This window comes from Typopeltis vanoorti, chromosome 17 (assembly GCF_054136105.1).
Source record: "Typopeltis vanoorti isolate ZY-2024b chromosome 17, IOZ_Tvanoo_1.0, whole genome shotgun sequence".
Taxonomy (NCBI): Eukaryota; Metazoa; Arthropoda; class Arachnida; order Uropygi; family Thelyphonidae; genus Typopeltis; species Typopeltis vanoorti.
In genome coordinates this window covers 84076321-84101141 of record NC_143565.1, presented here as the reverse complement: position 1 = coordinate 84101141, position 24821 = coordinate 84076321, and the positions used below count along the sequence as shown (strand labels likewise).

Below are 24821 nucleotides of genomic sequence, written 5' to 3'. Positions count from 1 at the left end.
GCATAACATTAGACATATCTGCAAGGAGATGTGTTTTGCATTATGGGAGATACCGAGATAGGATGTTGGTAGCTTGCTCCACCTTTGCAAGGAGTGCCCTGGTGTTGTAACACCTTACCCCAGTCCTGAAGATACTTTCAGGCGTAAACTTTGTTTGCTCACACTTGGATAAAGGATTAAACTAAATTTATTATATAATGAATATCCATTATTGTTTTATAGCCAGGTAGCAAAACGATGCAGTCACAAAAGCTTAAGTCTTGCAAGTGATCAAGAGCTTATGATAATAAGCTCTTGATCACCTTTAGCATAACAGTTTCCTTGGTATCTTAACATGTAAGACAAAACACTGCGAGTCCAAAAACTTATCTTTTAAGTAATGCAATAGTAAGGGTTGGGACATTTGAATGTAAAGAATACAGATCAATAAATATAATTACTATTACAAATTATATTGGAAAGAATAAAATCAAAGATAAATGAAATAAAGGATGTCAAGAGTGGATTTATGAGAAACAGAAGAACAATGGAGAAAGTATCTTCAATATCAGAAAGATATTAGAAAGAAATTTGGGCAGAAAGATGTTTAGCTCTGTTTTATAGATTATAATAAAGCATTTGATAATGTTCATCATAAGAAATTAACAGAAACATTACTAAAGAAAAGACTAGATAATTTCTTTAGTAAATAACTAGAGGATATCAGACGCAAGCCTGATATCCTACATATATCGGACCCAAACTGCAAACATAAAAATTGATAATGAACCATCAGAAACTTTACAAATCTAAAAAAAGTTGTTAGGCAATGATATGTGCTTGCTTCTCTTCTGTTCGGTCTCCACAATGAAGAAATTTTTGATGGTATGGAAAAACTGGAAAGAGCAAAAATAGCAGGAAGAAATATAAATAATCTTTGTTATGCAGATGATACTGTACTGATTGCTGAGAAAGACACTTGCAAAAGTTAAATGAACAAATATACAGGAGCAAAAAATATGGCCTTATATTAAATTTCAAAAGAATTAAAGTTATGACAGTAAGCAAAGAAAAATATACCTAAAAGTTACAAATTAAAGATGAAAACCGAATTATGAAACAAGTTGAATGTTACACTTATTTAGGTCACTTAATTACAGAGGATGGAAAATGAAAAAGATTAGAAGAATAGAAATTGCAAAATCAACCTTTAACAAAATGAAAAATATTCTAACATCAAGAGAAATAAGCAAAAAAGAAAAAAAAATTAGATTAAGTGCTTTATTTGGTCTACTTTTCTCTATGAAACAAAAACATGGACAATAAAGAAGAGAATTGATGCTTTTGAGATGTGAACATACAGGAAAGCACTGGAGATCTCATGGATTCAGAAGAGAAATGAAGCTTTGAAGATGGTACTAAATTGGAATTAATAAAGAACATACAAAAAAGAAAAATATTACATGTGTCATACTGTGAGGCATTCTTCAGTCTTCAAAAAGATTTATTAGCGGGAAGAATTGAAGACAAGAGAATACTGGGAAGGAAGATAACGAGACATTTCAAAAACACTATGCAGACAACAAGAGGGCAGCCCGAGAGAGAGAGAGAGAGATGGAGATCCATGAGTCATGGATCTTCATCTCTCTGAGATAACATTTGACAGGACAATACCATGATAACTGTCATGCCAAACGTTGTATTCATGCATGCTCTTCATCACTTTCAAAACAAAGTTGTCAGAGGTAAACAGTGTTTTGCTGCTTTGTTATAAAATAATGGTTGCAGTATCATTTTTTTTAATGATAATGTACTTTCCTCAAATCTTTAAAAATGTGTAAACAAAATTTTACCTCAAAAGCCTCACAAATTATCTTCGATTGCAAATCACCTTGTTCTGCTTTAACAACTGCATCTGATAACTTGTGAACAATTGCAACGAAAGGGCCTTGTTCTTCAAGAGGTCGTTCTAGATCAATCTAAAAATATTTAATAACCAAAAAATTAATAGTGAATCCAATGCATATGCGCAAAAAAATTGTGCATACTTCAAATGTTAGCAAATTTATAAAATTTCCTTAAAAAGTGACTGCCATAATTTCTGGACATCTCTGTGGATGGAAAGTGCATAGTTCTCTTAAATTTGGACAAGAAGGGGGAAGGAGTGAATCTTACTGCTCCGTTAGCATTTAGTTCTTATACTTTTCATCCTCCCCTCCATTTTTAACAGCTAACCCACCCATTGCTTTTGAACTAAATCTCACTCGGCATTTTAATTACAACAGCTGTTGCTAATGCAGAAACATCTGCTACTGATTCAAAGGTGTCATGTATTCTAATAAAATCTATCTCACCCTTATTCTTGGGCCTCTCACTAATCCAGAATTAAAACTTTTTGGCTTATTTTTAATTGCAAAGATGACAAAACCAAATTCAAACTACACAAAATAGAATTTCTTCCAGACATGTATACAAAGTGATGACAAAAAGGAAATTTAACAGATCTAATTAGAAATTTATTATAAATAATCACTGTTTTTAATAGTAACCAAGAATACTGATATCAATTTATTATTATTTTTTTTTTTTCTAAAATATGTTTAGAAAGATATGTCCTTTTCTGAGTCCACCACACACTTCTCTACAGTGCTAAAATAGGCTGCACTGAGGATTTCTCAACTTTAAAGCTCTTCATTCACAATTTCCTTATGGAATAACACATCATAAAAGAGGCTCAAAACTAAAGATTTTAATGTGATTCGAGATCCATATAGTAATAAAAAAAAATTAATATTCCTTGTTATAATGAGATTAAGTCTACAAACTAACATGTTTGTTGATTATGATTAAAACCTTCTTCAATCAAAGTTTCATCAGTGTTGTTTTCAAGTCGAACATTTTTTTAACACATTTTTTCGATATCATGAGTGCAGTAATGTAACGATTCACATGCAGATAGTTATCTTTAGAGAATCTGTTCAAAGTGAAAAGAACCTGTCAAAAGAAGCTAATCTCCAATAACCTTAATATCATCATAAATTATAATTGGTTTAACATAAAGTTTCCATAACTTGATATATTATCCATGCTTTTGTGTCTGACATGTACCATGTACAAGTTTTTTTAGTAAGAAATTACTACTTAATACTAGTTTCATACAATATTTTTGTGCTTCTTCAGATTAAAAACAAATTCCTCGTTTTTAATCTGAAAAAAAAAAAAAAGGTATTGACAGTGAGAATTTTGAAATAACTGTTATTCAAATGAAACTTGAAACATTGGTAAACAAGCTTGAGATGTCGAAACTTGACATGAAATCTGTGGAATTCTGGTTAATGTCTTATTTTGTTTCTCTCTCTCACACACACACACACACACACACACACACACACACACACACACACACACACACACACACACACACACAGCATTGTTGCCCTGCAGGTTTTAATGATAAAAAAATAAAAATAAAAAATTGAATAAACCAATCATCTATGCTTTTGTGTCTGGCAGGTATCATATACAACTTTTAGTAAGAAATTATTATTTAATAACTAGTTTTGTACAGCATTTTTGTGTACTTCTTCAGTTTAAATACATATTAAAAAAGCTTTCACAGAGAGATTTCTGAATTAGCAACTGTCATTATTCAAAATTAAACTAGTTGTTGAAAATCATAGTGAGATGTCAAATGCATGACTCATTGTTCGATGTGTTGTGTTGTAGAACTTATCTCACAGCTTAAACATTAATATATAGGTCTCTTATGTATGCTGCCCATAGTTGATTTAAGATGAGACTTTGGTTTTTTTATTACATTGTATCGTTTCACTCACTTCTTTAAATCTAAAGATGTAACTACTGAATTCTATGTATGGCCATTTATAGTGAGTTGTCAATTTACTTGGTGTTTTTCTTTGATAATGTGAAATGCCAGTCTTCATTTATGGGCATATTTTTTTTCTCTAATTCCTTGACACATTCTTTTTGATGAATTTCTCCAGATCAACCCATCTGTCCAGTGTAACAAATGCTACAAGTACAGGAGATTTTGTACACTCATTGTCATTTAAATGGCAGATGAGGTTGTTTTGGCATCTTATCGTGTAGATCATGGAATTCCTCAGTTTAGAAAAAAAATACAATTTTCATTAGAAGTAGGAAAAGATAGATCCCTTTCCTTCCTAGATGTTCTCATCTCATGGCAATATTTCACTTACGGTCTACAGAAAACACCTCAATACTAGCCGATATCTACATGCCACATCATACCACGACACAATGTAAAAATGAGGCATCATCAAAACTCTCAAAGACAGAGTCATTACAATAACCAGTGATGAATGATAACAAAAAAGAAAAAGAAATAACATATCTTCAGGATTTTCTCCTAAAAAATGGAGACAATCTCAGAACTACCAATAGCACCTTAAATAGGCTTATTTCAGAGCATATACAACAAGAAGACAACTACAAAAGGTGCTATTTCTTTAACTTATATTAAAAATGTTACAGATAGAATAACAAAAATTTTTAAAACAATACAACTTAAAAGTTGCCTTATGATCGCTACTAATAAGATTACCAAAGCAATCTCACGTGCATCTTAAACAACCAGGAAGAATTTGCAACAATGTACTTAGATGATGCTGCCATTGTTCAAAACACTTCTAAAACTTGTCTTCTGGAATACTTTTTGTTTATTTATTAATTACTGTCACCATGTGACATTGGATGTAGAAAATCTACATCCTTTCAAGGCATTCTTCAGTTTTGGAAATAGCCAAAAGTTGTAATGGCCTAAGTCTGGTGAATACAGAGGATGGTCCAATCCTGTTATTGATTTTTTAGTTAGAAATTCACAGATAGCTATTGCATTGTATGCAGGAACTTTGTTGTGATAGATGATCACAACTGTTCGGCCAAAGTTCAATTCTTTTCTTATAAACAGCTTCAAGTAACCTTGCCAGCATTTCTAAATAACAGTGATGGTTCACTGTTTGTCCTCATTTAATGTATTCAAAGTGAACTATGCCCTTACATTAAAAGCAATGTCTTGATCTGTGATTTTAAAGACATTTGAATCTTTTTTTTTTTTTTTTTGGTCTTGGTGAGGAAGATGTTTTCCATTGCATGTTTTGGTGTTTTGTTTCACCACACCACTCTTAATGTGTCTAAAGATTTGTTATTTTTATTTATTATTGTAATCAGTTGTTCCAGTTATTTAAAAAAACATGTCAGCTGCACCATTGTTTATTTTATCATTTATCTCTGTGAAGATTGGTTTTTATACTCTGAGTGTTTATTAATTACACAATGGTTCAATTCCGATTGGTGCAATGACTTAACTATTTCTTTTGGAATCCGGAAAATCACTGACTCAAGGCCAAATAAAAAAATATATACATTTAATGAACTAAAGCATTATTACCTTGATGGACCTGTGTTTTATTCAAGATTTCTCCATGAGTGCAGGTCACAAAGATGCCTCCAAAGATCTCAATCTCAAGCCACTCTCTTCCATTTTATACCCATAGATTTCACTAATGGGTCTTCCCATCTTGTAGATAGTCTTCCTGGTTTTCTCTTTATTCTTGGTTGCCAATTGAGTATTCTATATGTCCATCTGTTATCCGAGTCTGGATATGTGGCCTGCCCCTTTTGTATACTACAGCTCCCACATCTTTTACACCTGATCTCTCTCTCTCTCTCTTAATTCAGTATTTCTAACATGTTCCTGATTTTAACATTTTGCTGATGTTACAAATCTTACGTTCTATTGCACGCCGAGTTATCCTGAGAGTCTTCTTCTTTTCTTGTTGTGTTCCATGTTTCTGATCTGTATGTGAGTGATAGAAGAATGTCACTATTAAATATTTTTGCCTTCGCAGAGATGTCAAGGTTTGGATCGGTGTGTCTTTTAGTCTGTTGAATGAAAGCTATGCGGCTTTCTTTCTTTTTACCTTTTTACTAGTTCAAATAAATCATTATTACTTAAGACAAAGAATAATTTTTATTCTTTTTGTCTTAAGTAATTGTAAGAGTCAACTTGTTCTATAGGGATGTTATTAATACATAGGTGACTGTCACTTGTGTAGATGTTTTTAATCCATTTTGTTTTTTCTAGATTCATTTCTAAGCCTATCTCACTGCTGTTTGGGTATATTTTTTCACCCATTTCTTCTAGATCTTTTGGGTTGCGAGATATCACTACTAGATCATTGGCAAATATAAGGATTTGTAGTTTTTCACGATCTATGCTTGTTCCTCTGTTTAGGTCCATTCTTTTCAGAATATATTCTAAAGTGCTGGTAAATAGACTTGGGGAGATCACATCACTTTAACAGACCTCTCTTTATATCTGTATTTATAGGTTGATCAAATAGGGTTATTTGTGTGGTCTGATTTTTATTAATTTCTTTAATCATGTGGATGTAAGTAGGTGCCACATTTATTTCCAGTAAGGCACTGATCACTGCATTGTGTTCTTTGGTATCAAGTGCTTTTTTAAAATCAATAAAGAGGAAACAGAAGGATTCAGTATTCTCTGCATTTTTCTGTTAGTTGCAAAATGACCTGGATATGATCTATTGTGGAGAAGCCTCTTCTAAATCCTGCCTGATCTCTACTGGAGTTGTCTTTGAGAGCATTTTGGATTCTATTCAGTATTACTCTGTTTATGATTTTATATATGTGAGAGGGTAGACAGACTGGATGATAGTTTTTTTTTATGTCTTCCTTGTTCCCCTTTTTTGAATAGAAGTATGGTTTTTGTAATCATTTTGTTTTTGTTTCCTCAGTAATCATTCCTTCTTTGAAATACTACGTGAATCTGGTAGCAAAGGCTTTGAATATAGTTGGTCCACCTTGTGGATTTCTTCAGCCTTAACATGATCAAGTCCTGAGGCTTTACCTTTACTCATTTTCTTAAGGGCATGTTCTATTTCTTCTGGAAGTACGTCATATACTGTATTGTTTTGGAATGATAGGTTCTGAGACTTGGCACTTAGCTGCATAAAGATTATAAAAATTCTGCAGAATTTCTTCTATCCTTTTTCTATTAGTATGTTTTTCTCCATTTTGATCCTGTAAAGCGGATGGAATTGACTGTTTAAAATTTAAGTCTTACTCTATTTTTTTCAGGCTGGTTTTTGCCTGTGCTACTTCTCTTAGTTTTTGTATCGTGAAAGCTTTGTAATCTTCTGGAATTCTTTTCCTTCGCAACTTACAGATAATTTTTTATTCTGGAAAATTTCTTTCAGATTTCTTCAGTTCTTTTCTCTTTTTCATTAGTCTATGGCTTGAGGTGGAGTCGTTCTCTTTTGTTTCACAGGAATTTGATTTTTCTTGCACTTCAGTATAGTCATCATGTATGTAACAGTTCTTAATAGTCCATTCAGTCTCTTCTATATACTTCCTAAACTTGAGGTAGTCTATTTGTTTAGGTTGTCTTTTGTGGTTTGATGTTGTTCTTTTTTGTGGTCTATTCTTATAATGACTGTGAGTCTGTGATCAGAATCTATGTTGAAATATGTTTTGCCTATTGTACCAACATTTTGTGTTTTACAGTCTGTAAAATGTAGTCAATTCCATTTTTTGTGTCTCCATTCAGTGATTGCCAAGTCCATCTTCTTTCTGGGCGTTTGTTGAAAAAAGTGTTTATCATAAAGAGTTGTTCAGCTGCAGCGAATTTGGCTAGTCTCTCTCTCTCTCTCCTCTTATTTCTTTCTCCCAGGCCATTTGGACCTATAAACTTTGTTTTGTTTTTCATGTCCTATTTTGGCATTAAAGTCTCCACCAATGAATGTGTATGTTGACTTGCAATTTAGTGCCTGTTCAAGATTCATGTATAAATTTTCTGTTTCTTGATTATCAGCTACCTTATCCAAAAATATTAAAATCATTCATTCTCAGACTTATTCTATTATTGGATTGTTTGACATATAGTTAATCAGCTACCAGACTAAACACTTTGTTTTCACAACAACAAAAAAAAATGTTCCGAGTCAGTTTCTTTGTCAGGCCCTTTCCGAAAATATAAAATTTTCTTCTTCATTTCCATGGGATTCTCCCCCCTTTTTTTTAATCTCCCTTATGTAACATACAATATTGTTCTTCCTTCTCCATGAAGTATAAATATTCTTACTTCTTGCAGTTCTATTTGATGCACAATTTACTAATTTTTTGTGCTAGAGAAAGAAGTTTCTTCCACTACCTCAGCATATCTGTTGAGCTCTTCATGCTAAGCCACTTTACAGTTTCAAATTTCACCAATTGCTTTTTCCATAGTAATCCAGTGTCCTTAAGACAGAAGATGAAACTTTCCATTCAGCGTATCTTCGAACATTCAATTAGAACATCAAATGCAATATCTTATTTTATTGATTAAATACTTGTTGACAGTCTCAACTCCTCCAGTTTAAAGACTCACAGTGCTACAATTCCTTTTCAGAATCTTCTATTAATATTGTACCCGACTGTCACGCTTTCTTAAAAACTTCCTAAGAACAAAATTCTCCGGTTGCCTTCTGAAATCATCTCTCTACTTGTTTTCCTCACTGCCCCAATACTGAATGCTCTCTGTCAGCCGTCAATCACCCATCAAACTCCTCGGTAAGCATGCGCACTCCATGTAAATGGCAAGCGAGAAGTTACGCATAATGGCTGATACGTCTCGTTAGCAACAAGAGAATTTCTTCTCAAACCACAAAAAATCTCAACAATTTTAAACTACAAAAAAAATTGTAAGTAACACAACTATCAGGATCTAAAAGTTTATTTTTCACTTGGTTAGAGTATAATAAATTTAGTTTAATCCTTTATCCAAGTGTGAGCAAACAAAGTTTGCACCTGAAAGTATCTTCAGGACTGGGTTAAGGTGGTACAACACCAGGGCAACTCGTTGCAAAGGTGGAGCAAGCTACCAACACTCCTATCTCAGTATCTCCTATAATGCAAAACACATCTCCTTGCGGAGAGATGACCTGCTAATGCTTCTGCCTGATATCTCCACTTGGGCCTGGCTCCCACTGAAGAGACCTCAATAAAGGTCGAAGCTAGTCTGGGTAGTGGCCCTTCCCTTAATGCATAACATTAGACATATCTGCAAGGAGATGTGTTTTGCATTATAGGAGATACTGAGATAGGAGTGTTGGTATCTTGCTCCACCTTTGCAACGAGTTGCCCTGGTGTTGTACCACCTTAACCCAGTCCTGAAGATACTTTCAGGTGCAAACTTTGTTTGCTCACACTTGGATAAAGGATTAAACTAAATTTATTATATCAGGATCTAGTAAATACATAAATTTTCAAATAGTTTACATTTCATTTTGACAATAATAATATTAATAACTGACACATCGCTAGTGTCGATATACGGGTTACGAAACCAATAATATACTAACAAACAAATGTAAAAATATTCATCATTTTAAATTATGATTAATTTTACAGTTTCACTTGTGCTTTGGTCTAATTTTGCACGAAACTTGATGTTAATGTGCTGTTCTAAATTCCATTCACTTATTTTTCTGCTGAAAGTAATAGAAATGCACCTTTAAACTCTACCATAGCTAGAAAACTAGCAGCTTGATTGTTTTAATACAACTCAAGACAATAGCAGATGTCCAAATATGAACAGTCACATGGTTCTTCCTGATGTGCCATAGATGTGATAATACAAGGCCATTCTGGGAACTAATTATCATATCTTGTACAGTGTCCTGAACAGGTCCAAGAAGAGGAAGAAGTTTGAAGAGGCTAAAATAACTAGTTGCCCCATGTTTTTAGAGAAAAAAGATAGAAGTGTTAAGTCAGACTAAAAAAAGGATTCTGAACTTTGCTCGAGATTGAGTATTATCACAAGTAAATGGAATTGAAATGAGATTTTTGTTATAAGAAATAAGATAAGACTATATTTTGGGGACAGTGAAGTTGTCCAGTCACCTGGATGCAAGATCAGTGTTTAAGGTGCTAGTACTAAAGAGTTATGTCTTGAGACTAGCAAGATAATGTAACATGCACAGCAGGAAGGGCATGGATCAAAGTACAGGGCCTCTGAAGCATTACTGGGGAAATATCAAGACAGGAAGTCATCCACAATGACCAAAGAGAGAAAACTGGCAGCAATTTTGCAAAAGGTAGATGGCAAGTTGAAAAATGGTTTCATAAATCAGCTCTATATAAGACAGATATTAAATGTCCTGGAAATATCAAAAATTACCACATAAGTTTCTCCAAATCTTGGCTAGTCTAATCTTTGAAAGGTACCTATGTACCTTTCAAAGTACTCTTTGAAACAGTACATCAACAGTCCTTCAACAGTACTCATCAGTGTGTAGAAACAACAAGCAAATCAAGAACAGGAACGAGGTACATACACAATCAGTTTACCAATTAAAAACAGTTGCTGTGTGCTAGAAATTATTCTTAATTTTAATAAATAATATTAAAACTATTTTTGATGTTTACATAAAATGAGAATCTCCAAACTTTTTGGGAGGGGGAGAGGAGAGAGAATCATTCTGATTCAGGTTAGCCTGATGTAAAAGGGCATCAAGGTATTCATATTTAAAACTGCTTCTATAGAGAAGACAAGCTTTATCCCACAGGATATTGTGTCGTGTCAATATTAAGCTGTACAAAACACTTTTGAGGATTCACATATTCAATGTAGTATTGATGTTCATTAATCCCCCCCCCCATAGAATGGCCTGCTTGCCCAAAATACGACAAATTACATTCGCAAGCAATCTGGCAAACACCAGCTAAAGATAGAGGTGACAGTTTCTTTTGTAGATGGCAACAGATTTTGTTGATAGGAAAATATAAGAATAAGGTGATACTTCTTCAAAATTCTGCCAACAGGTTCAGAAAAATATACATGACTGTAATCCTGTGGTCTGTTGAATTCTTAGGTGTTGAAACAGAGGTGTCAATTATCAGTTGGATTTGATGAGGGTTATAATCATTTAATTTCATTCAAGTTTTGATAGTGAGAAGTTCTTGTTGTAGACTTGAGGAAGAGGAGAAGTACACATTTTGTGCTCTATTAATACTTCATAATACCAATTTTTTTTAGAGGTATTATGAGCAGACGTTTGATGAATGTATCTGCCAGTAACGGTAGGTTTTCGCTAAACACTGGTTAACAAAGTAATGGAGGAGTAATACTGAATAACATAAGCACGTAAACACAAGAAAGATGTTTAATTAACCAAATATTTCGGTCTGGAAATAGTAGACCATCTTCAGTGGCACTACAAGAACAGTTTTAAAAAAAATATAAGACGTTCTCTTGAAAAAAGAATCCAAGAATATCAATCCTCCATTCATCACAACAAACCTGAAAAATCTGGATTGGCTTAGTACGGGATTGAAACTAACCACAACATCCTTTGGTCAAAAACTCGCCTCTTACATAGATCCCATTATAAATTTGAACGTTTATTCAAAGAAAGCGAAGAGGCCTTACTCCATCGTCCTAACCTGAATCAGAATGACTGTATAGCTATATCAAAAATCTGGGAAAGTCTAATCAGGATAACTCATTAATTCATATTAATTTTATGTCATTTAATATAAATTAATATCTATTTCAATCATGTCTCTGCTTAAAAATATTCCCTTTAATACTTAATGATATAACATCATGTAGCTTGTTCTATTTTTAAATGATCAATTGCTAGTATTCCACCTTGTATTTTTTTTAAAACTGTTCTTGTAGTGCCACTGAAGATGGTCTGCTATTTCCAGACTGAAATATTTGGTTAATTAAATATCTTTCTTGTGTTTACGTGCTTATATTATTCAGTCTTTATGTCACAAGTATCCTTAAAACATCAAACAAAGCAAAACCTATTGCCTGATGCTGAGACTAGTGTGCTAGCCAAAGGGATTTGGCTATTGTACCTAGATCCATTCTGTATCTTGATTTTTTGTATAATATCAAATCAGTTGAGACTTTCAAGTGAAGATGCTAATAAACTTCACTTTGAAGTTGCTGCTGCATTCTGTAGAAGCAAATTAGCACCTTGCAATTGATCTATTACTGAATTCCATGTGCTGTTTTAATTAAAACAACAGAACCATATATATATATATATATATATATATATATATATAGTCCATGTGGTTAGCTTAGTGGCTATGTGCTTCGCAACCATATGCCTGGGGAAGGAGTGTCCTAGGTTCGATTCTCGTCGGTGACGTGAGGAGCTGAAGGATCTTCCTCAGCCATAGCCAAGTTAGCCAGTCTTGGGCGTGAACAGCAGGGTTTTTTCCCCAGTTTATTCTGGGGTTTTTCATCCCGCAAAGCAGGCAAACTGGCCTTGAGAACTCAACACTACAGGCCATAGGATACACTGGGGCATAAGGCTGACCACCTTATCCTGTAAACGGAGTGAGGTCCGATGATCAATGGACCCTCGACACCGCAAAGTAAAAGAGGGTATAAGGAAGATGAGATGAGATATATATATTTTTATTTATTTATTTTATTTTATTTTTTTTTGAAAGTGGATAAAGGAAAAGCTATAATGGTAATGGATAAGGCTGACTATGAAAGGAAGATAGACCGCTTTTACAGGATACTTCAACCTATTAAGAAATTAGTTATAACCCCAAAAACAGATTAAATAATTAAATAAGCTCCTTGATGAAGTTGTTAGCTGGTCAAGATCTAAAATAGACTGAATAAGTGATAGTGCACATTATTTATGTTCAGATCATGACTGTTGGTAGAGTGCTGTAATTTTTTTTGCCTTCACTTTTGTGTTTTATGATTTTTTTTTTTGCTACCATTTTTTGCACAAGGTTTTTTTTTTTTTTTTGATTCCCAGTTTGAATGCCCATATTTATGCCATCTTCCATGGTTGTGTTGGAAATGAAAAACATTAAAGACTCCCAAAGTTTTCTCCTATGAGAAAACTAAGGTATGACTGACTCTTGTGTCCATACATGGCCTGAACAGAGTTCTCCAGAGTAAGTGGTTACACCATCTTGCAAAACTGGTGGTTTATTTAACATATTAAAAGAAAGACAAATACCAAATAATATCCTAAAAGTTATCATAAGTATATATGAAAGTAATCAAACACAAATGAGATTAAATCATGAACTATCTATAATATACGAGAGAGATAAACCAAGGAGTGTGACAAGGATGCCCCCTCTCAGCAACTCTTTTTAATATTTACCTAAATGAAATAATAATAAAATGGAATAAAAATTCCCATCAAGGTATTAAACGTTCTCCTACTGTGAACTTAAACACTCTCCTTTTTGCCGATGACCAAATAATAATTACAAATTCTGAAGATAACTTACAGAAAGCTATTTTAGATATAAATGAGATAGCCGAAGATTATGGCATGATAATATCAACAGAAAAATCAAAAACTATGGCCTTTAAAGGACAAGATTCAGTAAGAACTAAAATAGTAATAGATAACAAGATCTTAGAATAGGTGAATTCATTTAACTACCTAGAATGTATGATCACATATGAAAATGAAAAAGATATAAACCTAAAAATTGCAAAATATTTAAAAATAACAGGTGTAATTAACTCTATATTTAAACCAAACCAGACTAAAAGTATACAATACATTAGCCCTACCAGTCTTATTGTATGGAAGTGAAATCTGGAAAATAAAACAAAAAGACAAAGATTAATAACAGCAGAAATGAAGTTTATGAGAAAAACTGCAAAGTATACTGTATTTGATCACAAAAGAAATTATGAAAGAATTAAACCAAGAACCAGTAATAAAAAAAATTAAAAAATATAAACATAAATGGATGGAACACATTCAAAGAATGAAAATAGAAAACCAAAACAAACCTTAAAGTACAAGTCTAAGAAATAGAAAACCAGAACGTCCTCTTAAAAGATTCAACAACGACTTCTAAGGTTGGAACAGGCCACGTTAGGCCTAAATCCTTGATATGCATGATGATGATTATTATTATTACGGGTATCTCCATGGAGTCAGTAGACTCATCGCGGGAGACCCAAACTAGCAAAACAATATCTGTCATATCTCTTCTTGAATTCATTTACAGACGAAGAGCTCACAACTAAGTCAGGCAATGAATTCCACTCATTCACCACCCTCCAGGCAAAAAACCTTGTTCTGACACCTTTGTTTACCACACTCTTCTTTAATTTCCAGAGATGACCTCTTGTTCTTCCATCACTATCACACAGCTGAAACATTTCCCCTGCATCAATCCTATAAAAACCTTTTAGTAATTTGAATGTTTCTATCATATCCCCTCTTCTTCGCCTATCAACCAATCTCTGCAATCCACAAGCTCTCAATCTATCAATGTAGGGAGCATTTTTTATATCACTCACCAACTTGGTCACTCTTCTCTGAACCCTCTCCACAGCCTCCTCATCTCCAAGGAATCCAGGTGACCAGACCTGAGCACAGTAATCCAAATGTGGAAGTATCAATGCTTTATAAAGGGGAATAATAACCTCTTTATCTCTGGATGTCAGTGTGTTCCTCAACAACCAAGTAATCCTATGTGCAATCTTGGACACCTTAGCAATGTGTCCTCTGAACTTCATCTCCCTATCTACCAATACCCCTAAGTCCCTAGCCTCATCAATCTCTTGGAGTACCTTTCCATCGATGTAGTACACAGCTGGTAATCTTTTAATCCCAAAATGCATGACTTTACACTTTTCCACATTGAACTGACATCCATTTTCTTTTGCCCATTTTACCAGCTTATTTAAATCCTCCAGCAAACTTTCAACATCAGCTTGATTTTTTATTGCACTACACAACTTTGCATCATCAGCAAACAACTGAATATCTCCCTTTAAGCCGTTTCCTATATCATTTATATACAAATTAAACAACATTGGCCCAAGCACAGAGCCCTGAGGCACACCACTGGTCACCTGCCTCATTCTGGACTCGGCTCCTCCATACACCACCTTATGGTATCTCTCCCTGAGCCATTCTCCTATCCATATCACCAATTTAATATCCATTCCCATCTGCTCCAATTTGCGTAACAGTGTTCTATGGGGTATCCTGTCAAAAGCCTTAGCAAAATCCAGAAGTACCACTGTGTAGCCAGTTCCTTTGTCCAACTCAGATGTTATTCTATTATGAATAGTTAATAGATTGCTAAGGCAGGATCTACCTTTAACAAAACCATGTTGGCCTCTATAGAGTATCATATCCTGATCCACCCATTCTTGAATTTTGTCTTTAACCAACTTTTCCAATACTTTTACCACTACTCCTGAGATGGTGATTGGTCTGTAATTCAATACTGCAGTTTTAGAGCCACCCTTATGCAAAGGAACCACTTTGCCTAACTTCAACTCCCTAGGGACCATACCAGAGTTCAAACTTAAGTTAAATATCCAGTTGAGAGGGGTTGACAATTCATTTGCACATTCACGCAACACCCGAGCTGATATTCCATCTAAGCCTACCGCAGTGTTTGCATTTAAGTTTTGCAATATATTTAATACCTCTGATTCTTTAGCTTCAATTCTCACATTAGGTATTGCTGTAGGTATAGAGATATCCTCACTTGGGTGATAGACTTTTTAAAAATAAATAACTCAGTAACTCGACTATTACATCTGATTTTGTCACCTCAATATCATCAGCACCCACTAAGGTTATCCTTCCGAAGTCATTCTTCCTCTTACTTGCCACATAGCAGAAGAACTCTTTGGGATTACCCTTGATCTCTTTGGCTAAGGTCTTCTCATAATCTGATTTAGCTTTTCTTACTATGCTGGTAACCTTCCTAGCTTGAGCCTTGTACTGCTCATGGGTGTCCTGATCGCCTTTCTCCTTGTAAATTCTCCATAACATTTTCTTTTTTTGCAGTTCAAGCTTGATACTACTGCTCATCCATCTAATGCCTGCCTTGTTTGACCTCCTAACCATGGGGACACAATCTGATATTGCTTTCCTCAGATACCCGCTGATTTTATCCCAAGCACTGCTAACATCTTTCCCTTGCAATATGTTCTGCCATGGGATGGCTGCAAGCTCACTCCGAAGCTTGTTATAATTGCCTAACCTGTAGTTCCGTACATACCCCTTCTTAATAGAAAAATCCACAGATTTTGCAACCTCCCAAGTCAATACCACATGATCGCTTTCACCAACTGGAGGTAACGAGGACACCTTACTTATGCATATAACCTCTGAACCAATAACCAGGTCCAACACTCTCACACCATGTGTCCCTTCAGTTACGTGCTGTTTCAAGTAATTATCTCGTAGAAGATGTATGAATTCCATTTCCTTTTTGCTACGTGATATTTCCTCCTTCCAATTGATATCACCGTAATTAAAATCCCCCATAATAATCACCAAGCCTTCAATCATTGCACTAAGTTGCTGATGCATGAATTCAATATCTCCCCCCCGTACTCCCTGACCTATAGCAGCATCCAACTGTATATTTGGTTGCGTTGGTCACTATTTCGCACCAGACCTGCCTCAAATGAACTCTCATTCACATGTCTATCATCATGATATACTACTTTCTTTGGCTGCAACATATCAGCTATCATCAACAGTACTCCTCCTCCTGTTCTATCTTCTCTATCCTCCCTGAAAATACTGTACCCATCACATTCAATTCCAGTGACCACATCTTCTGCTGACAGCCAAGTTTCACTAATGCCTACAACTTTTGGTGAGATTTCACTGACTAATGCCAAAAATTCTTCTCTCTTATTTCGAATGCTTCTAGCATTGGTATACAAAAATTGCAGATTCCCTCTAGATCTTGTACCGGCTTTAGAACTGATATATAAGTCACTAACTACCGTAGTCCTATGCCGATTTTTATCCCCCTCTCTTCTGCAATTTATTCAGCCTATAAGGATCAATAAATACACAATCAGTGCTAAAGTTTCTCTCTCTTACACTCAACCTTTTCAATATTAGTTTCCCTGCCCAATAACTTCAACCTGTTCAGAAAATAATAACTTCTTCAATCGCTTATGTCCATCCATGTTAAGATGCAGTCCATCTCTAGCATACAACTGCCTTTTTCCTTCAAACACACTCCAAACATCAACAAACTCCAGACCTCTTTTTCTGCACATTCTTGCAATCATATCATTCATTATCATTGCTCGTCTACTTAACTCGTAATTGTCAAAACGAGGCAGCACACACACTATTCTCCCATTGACACTTTTCCTCTTCACAATATCTAATAATGTTCTTAAATCTTTTCCTACCTGATTTATACTACCTCTCAGGTCATTCGTACCCACCATAACTATCATCTTGTCTGCTTCATGCCCTCTCTTTATTGCTAAAGCCACTCTTTCTATTGTCCCATCAGCCAAGCACTCCTCATGCATACCACTCTCCATACCCTTAATCATAGAATCACCATATATTTTACCACTCTTAACTTCATTCAAGTCCACACTCATGGACTCATTCTCTACACTATTCAGCATGACTCTCCCAGCTTCATTACTCAACTCTCTATTACTTCCCCCCCCCACTCTCACTACATCTCATTTCTTCTAGGCCACTTGTGGTTTTATTATGTTGACTCCCAATCACTCCCATACTATTTATTACTGAATCATTCACCAAAGACTCACCCATATGTAATCCTGTTCTAGTTACTTAAGCTAAAGTAATCTCTATAGTCCTAATTTCTCTGTTTAACACATTAAACTCAGCTTTAACTTCCAGTATCTCCTTACCGATCACTTCCACTTCCTCATGATGCAAAACTGGTTGACTGTTTGTGCATGCATGTGCATGTATATATGAAAAGCTGGACGATTGTTTGGGGGGGGAGGGGTAGAAGAAAGAGGAGACTGGTTGAAGACTAAAGCCTCCAGATGGATTATCATCAGGTTAGCCTGCAGAACCACTTTATTATGTGCATGTTTGCATATCTATCCTTAAAGAATGTTAACCTACATGCATATCAGAAGAGATGGGGAGGACAGAAACAGGAGACTGCTCTGGAGGCTGAAGATGGCACAAGCCACTTGACCTCTGATATGCTTTTTTTTTTTTTGCATGTTTTTAATTTTTTTTTTTTATGGCCAAAACACCTCAAAGTTATGAGTCCAGGGTATTTATGTCTGTTAACTTCATGGACTCCTTTGCTAATGTGTTTAGCAGGATGAAAAACCAGTTTCCAGGAGAAAAAACTCTGCCACCTCTCTATAAGGTTAGTTAACTCACCTTCAGTTGAAAAGCCCTGGTAAAGGTTTATCACATTCTAGACAGGATTCAAATCTAGGTTCCTCTGATAAGCAAAGTACTTGCATCTTAGCTGGGGAATTAAAGTTATCTACCAGTTGGATACTATTAACAAATACAGGTATCCCTCGATTAACGCGGTTAATTAATCCCTCGATGTTACCGCGTATATCAAAATCGCGTTAATCAAATATAATAATCAATGGTAAAAAGTACAATTCTTCCATGATCGATTACTGTACTAACAGTTCGTTTTATATGGTACTCTTTTAGGAAAGATAAAAAATGAATGCAAAGTAAATGTTTAATAAATACTTGTACCTACATTAGTTACTGCAATTTTTTTTTATCAAAAGAAGTTATAAAGAGTCGTTTGAACAGTTTTAGTTTTTTTCTTATCGTCATAAATTCTATGATAACAAGCAAAATGACTCTCCAGACCTCAGCAAACAAGAATTCTTCGATTAACATCTGGATCCATATCCATTACTTGCTGCTTAAGTGATTCTAAACTGCGAAATATTCCATCCAGTTCTTTGATTATCTCCTTTGGAACCTCATCTTCACATTCCATTTGTTCATTGTCTTCATATGTGCATTGTTGTTGTTCAATTTCAAGAAGATTGTTGTCACTGAAATCTTTTAAATTTGGATCCAATAATTCTTTAACATCTTCTGCATCAAAACCAAGATCTTCACCAATTGCAACGATTTCTTAAATTACGTTGTTCACAGGATTTTGAAAACAACCTAAGTCATTAGTGCATTATGTCAAAAGGTTTTCCCAAATAGCTTTCATACAGCTAGAAGACACTTGCTTCCACGACTCATGAATGTTTTCAATTGCATCTTTAATGTTAATTTTTTCTCCTGTTGTTGTTTTTACTTGCTTTGAGAATGTCCTTTTAAGAAACTAGGCTTTGAAAGTTGCAATGACGCCCATGTCCATAGGGGTGTAGCAATTATGTCGTATTTGGTGGAAAAAATAAAACTTTCACATTCTTACACAGATCATTAAGAGAATTTGGATGACCAGGTGCGTTATCTAAAAGCAAAAGAGCTTTGAAAGCTAAGTTATTTCTCTTGCAATAAGCTTCAACTGCCAGGCGAAAATAAGACAAACCAATATTCGAATAGACTTTGGGTCCTTCTGATTCACCCGCCAAATTACAGGTAAAGAGTTCTTGTTACATCCCTTTAAAGTTCTTGGGTTCTGAGTTCGATAGACAAGCAGCAGCAGCTTCATTTACGTAAAATCTCCATTAGCATTCCCTCCAAGCATAACAGTTAAGCGATCTTTTGATACTTATAGCCAGGCTGCGCTGCTTCTTTTTTTGATATAAAAGTTCTAGATAGCATTTTTTTCCAATAGAGGCCAGTTTCATCTACATTGAAAATTTGGCAGTAATCGTAACCATTTTCTTTGATAATTTTCTGCAGCTCATTAGGAAATGTAGATGCAGCATCTTCATCAGCACTTGCAGCTTCACCTATTATTTTCACATTCTTTAGTCCAGCCCTAGATTTAAAATTTTCTTCTTTATATTTAGTCTCTTTAAGTTTTGACAAACAGCCTTAGAGCTTTGGCCGTGATATTATAGGTGCTAATTAGAATTCTCTTTTGATTGCAGCCTTCCAGTCAAATAATCTCTTGCAATGCACACGTAACTGGACTTTTCTTTGCTAGCAATACTCATCAGCTTTGGATAAAATAGTCCATATTGTAGACTCATTAAAACCAAATTCGCTTTCGATCTTACTTTTACTTTCACCACGTTTAAATCTTTTAATTATATCAAGTTTTGTATCTAAGGTCCTCTTTTCTCTTCTTTTTTTCACTTAATGACCCAGTTGTGGGATTGCTCTTATTCTTCGACATGATTAACGGGCTGTAAAATTTACTAAGAAGGTATTTTGTAAATATGTACAGCAGAACAACTGGAGCTTGTAATACACTCAATCTTAATGCTGGCACTCAAGCTCTGGGAGCACGGCTGCGTGGAAGGAATGACATTATCATGCTCATGCCACGAGGCTTGCATGCTTTTGTGTGGTAAATTTAAAGGTGCATTAATCAAAACTCTTGCCGCATATATCAAGGGATTGTCGCAATTAATTTCGGCGCATTAATCAAATCCCACATTAAGAAAGGTATAAATGTAGTATTATTACTGACCATTGTGAAGCAAATACCAACAAGTTGATGTCCATTCACTAAGCATCTATAAAGCAAATACCAAGGCTCTGTTCCTTCAAATGATACATATGACAAAATAAGAAACCACTGTGGTAAAGTTTATTTTGTGATGTTGGTTGTTAAGATGCACCAAAAATGTGTTTCGTGTGTCTGTACCATAATGCCAAACAGAAAATACATCATCATAGCACAGCCAAACTGTTGATTTCTGTGACTATGTCTAGAGCTTGGTTTTTTTGACTTCTCTAAATTAACTATATAGTTATCTGATTCATAGAGGGTGCCATGTAAGGACATTAGGTGTCAGTTACAATTTAAACTGTTTCTACAATTACTTGATTTAGTGCTGTGTGCTGTCACAGTTAGTTATCATTGTGCTCTGATGATGCCGGGTAGAAAACCAGTGAAATATTAGTGAGTTTGATATCATAAATAATGAACAATACCTAAGCTTTTCTTTATGTCTTCAAATTCTACAAAGAGAAGAAATTACACATAAAGCGCATCAACTCGATAAGTGGAAACTGAAATTATTGAGACAACTCAACCCACATAAAGGGATACAAATACTATTCCAAACTGTTTAAGATTCTATAGAAGTCTAATTCCACAAAAGTTAAACATAGCACTAATTCGTGAAAATTGGCTGCACTTGCATCCAGTTGGCAAAAATCAATGCTGCCATCACCACATTGCACAAAGAGCTTTCAGAAACATCCGATCTAGAACTGTGTCTGGTCTAATCTCCATCTCTGAACATGCTGCTAGTAAAGAATTTGACAAGAGTTAAGAATCGCCATCTTAAAAAAATTTGCAGTGCTCCAACAGCGGAGCTGTTCCCAGCCGCAACTATGACAAGAACGCGTAGTAGTAAATCTATCATCACTCAGTGGATACAATCAATGTTATGACTATCATAGAACATGGTATCTATGAACTTGTGCTAACAGTGGCTAACAACATTCGGTTGGATGTGACTAGTATTCTAAGTAAATCCAAACCTTCCAAGAATAAAATTCCACCAAAAGAAATATCAGCACTTAGAAAGCTATATAAAAAATAAACAAATTATTGTAATAATTAAAGCCAATAAGGGAAATGCTATTATTATTACAAACCAGGCAGAGTACAACAGAAAATTGAATCAACTTCTTAAAAACTCCTCCACTTATCAGATCATAGATTGGGATCCTACAAAATTCCAAAAGGAAAAAAGTATACAAATTATTAAAAAAAGGTTACATCCTAGCCTAAAGAAATTAACAAAAAAAAAAAAAAAAAACTTAAACCCTGTCAAACCACCCCAAATATACGGGATCCCTAAAATTCACAAACCCAATATCCCTGTCAATACTATGTCTATGCTATATACTTCAATGGTATACAGCACAGATAGCCCCACCTACAAAGTGGATAAACATTAATCTAAATCACTTTCCTCCCTTAGAGGCAACTCTCTCTCATCTATTAAAAATTCTTCACTTTAAAAAATTAATAGAAAATTTAACTCTGACAGATTCTAACATCATGATCAGTTTTGATATCGCTTCACTTTTCAACTAATATACCTTTGACAGAGATTCTTTTGCACAAGAGTCTCTGTCAAATTCACCACCAGATCACCATATATGTAGGTTATTTCCTGTGGAAAGGAAAAATATGCAAGCAGCTAGATGGAACCGCTATACATTCCTCTCTTTTCCTCTCTCTAACAAACATCTATATGGAGCATTTTGAAAACAAGCTCTTAACAAAACCACACAAAAACCAACAATTTGACTGTGCTATGGTGATATGCTTGCTGTTTGGCATCATGGTCCAGACCAGTGTTCCGCCAGTGAAAGATGTCACATGACATCTTTCACCGGCAGAATGAATTGGCTGAGTGTAATTGGCTACTCTGATCCTAACAACTGAAGACTGCTATGCGCATTGCGTGTTGTCTAACATTGTAATAGCACACAGTCCATTGTTAATGTGTATTTGGGTTTGTGGGTTGTCTAACATCATAGTAGCACACAATGGATAAATTTATTATTAAACAAAAACATGATTCTGAGGCAAATATTAATGATTGGGCAAGTACAACGAAGTAGTAATGACGTTGCTGCAAATACATCTCACACAGCATTATACGTAGTAAAATAAGAAAAATTAATAGACAATACTCGGACGAATATTTAAGTTGTGGTTTTACATGGACCAGCGAGGAAGAATGTCCTATTCCCCAGTTTTCTGTATGCAGTTAAAGCTATCCAATAGATAAATGATTCCTGCTAAGTTGAAATGCACTTTTACTACAAAGCAAGCCAATCTTACTTCAAAAACGAAAGATTATTTCAAGAAATTGTTGGGCATGCAAGTTAAACAAATAAAAGATTTTGAAAAGATTTAAAATTTCCACTAAGGCACAACTTGCATCATATAAGGTAGCTGAATTAATTGTGGTAAAATTTGAATTTCTAGTTTCAAAAACATTATGGCAATATTAAAACCTGTATAAAACCAAGTTGTAAATATGGTAAATTACATCAAGTCAAGACCATTAAAAGTACACCTTTTTAAAACACTTTGCATATCTATGGAAGCCAAGTACGAATCTTTGCTTTTGCACACTGAAATAAGATGGTTATCCAGGGAGTAAAGTACTATTCCGAATTTTAGAACTTAAGAATGAATTATTGGCCTTTTTTTCAAAATGAAGATACAGATGCTTTTGTAAAATGTCTTTAAAATGATATTTGGTCTGCTAAAATGGCATATTTGGTCGATATTTTTAATTACTTAAATAGCGTTAATACACGTATCCAAGGGAAAAATGAAAATATTTTGACATTCACTGACAAATTGTCAGCATTTCAAGTTACTTTCCTTCCTTAAATACACACAATTACGATTGGATACAAATTTGGCACAGTTAATACATCGAGTTGTGAATTTTCGTTACAAGAAGAAGAACAATTAGTTACTTTGTCAACGGATCGTACTCTAAAAATGAAATTCTCTGAAATGACTCTTGAGGAATTTTGGATTTTTGTCCAAGCCGAATACCCAGCTCTCTCTCCACAAGGGCACTGAAAAGTTTGTTACAGTTTTCAACATCATATTTGTGTGGACTCAGCTTCTCAATATTAATTAATTAATTAGTAATGAAAGACTTACTAATATAGACAAAGAGACGAGTGTAGCTATATCACATATTAGATCGATATTGTTGAAATCTACAAAAGCTGACAAGCTCAAGTATCGCATTTCCAAAAAAGGCAAGTCCATGCATATTTTTATTGTTAGTTTTATGACCCTAATGCTTTTGGTGTTCCCCAAATTTTTCTTATAATCAAAAGTGTTCAGTGACTTTGAAAAGGTTAAGAACCACTGGTCCAGACACATGAAATACATTTTTGATGCACCTTAACAGCCACCATCCTAAACTAAGCTTCACAATAAATATATATATAAAAAAAAGAAGTAATAATCATCTTCCTTTTTTAGATACACTAGTGACACAACTTCCTAATGGCTCATTATCCTTCTCTATCTACAGAAAACCCACTCGTACTGGTAGGTATTTACATAAACAATCACACTACCACTCTTCCCAACAGTACGGCATCCTCAAAACTCATACACCGAGCCAGGACTATTTGTTCAAATGACACAGCTTTTGAAACTGAGCTCGGGGACTTTCACAACATCTTTTTAGTCAATGGCTACAGCCCATATAAAGTAGATAAAATATTACATGTACCCAGTGGTGAGCTATGGACATTTTAACAAAGGACTCTCATTGTCGAGCCAAAAAAAAAAAAAGCTGTATTTCACAAAAACTTTTATTAATATAGCTTGTGTACAAATGCCAATCAAAAAGTATGAAGGGACAACCTGTAAAGGCTATCATTTTTAAACCAATATTTCATGATCTAAACATGAAATATTTGCACACAATCATCTGTGTCAATTCTTACATAAGAAAAACATTTTTCTACTATCAAAATATAATAAGAATAAAATCTTTTATAATCACAAATAAATTTATTTTGTTTGCGATAGAAGTTTTTATGACAAACAATCTATAAATATTATCTAAACACAATAATATTGAAGTATTACCAAAATGGTTGCCAACCTCCTTCTAGGGAGATGACACTTGAAGAAGATTACCAAAAGTGAATTCTTATTTGTAAAATGGTAGTAACAGTAACTATAATATGTTATTTAATAAAATCGATTTGTTAGGTTATCGTATGAGTTTGTCGCTTAATATATTTCAAAAAAGTATGTTTTGTTTTTGTTTTTTTGTAAAAATAAAAACGTAAACAAGAAGAACAAGGGGCTCGCAAATTTGAGAAAAATTTAACAAAGGGCTTGGGCGAGCAACTTATAGCTCACCACTGCATGTACCCATCATC

At 34.5% G+C, this 24821-nt stretch overlaps 1 protein-coding gene across 1 annotated transcript in view; it reads right to left on the bottom strand.

Annotated features, from left to right (window-relative positions):
* The window catches only part of LOC150097580 (inositol-tetrakisphosphate 1-kinase-like), a 255498-nt gene that overhangs the window by 159231 nt on the left and 71446 nt on the right, over nucleotides 1-24821 (bottom strand). Inside the window, exon 3 of the mRNA XM_090406952.1 lies at nucleotides 1833-1958. Coding sequence (XP_090263078.1) covers nucleotides 1833-1958 — 126 coding nt within the window. The remainder of the gene's footprint in view (nucleotides 1-1832; nucleotides 1959-24821) is intronic.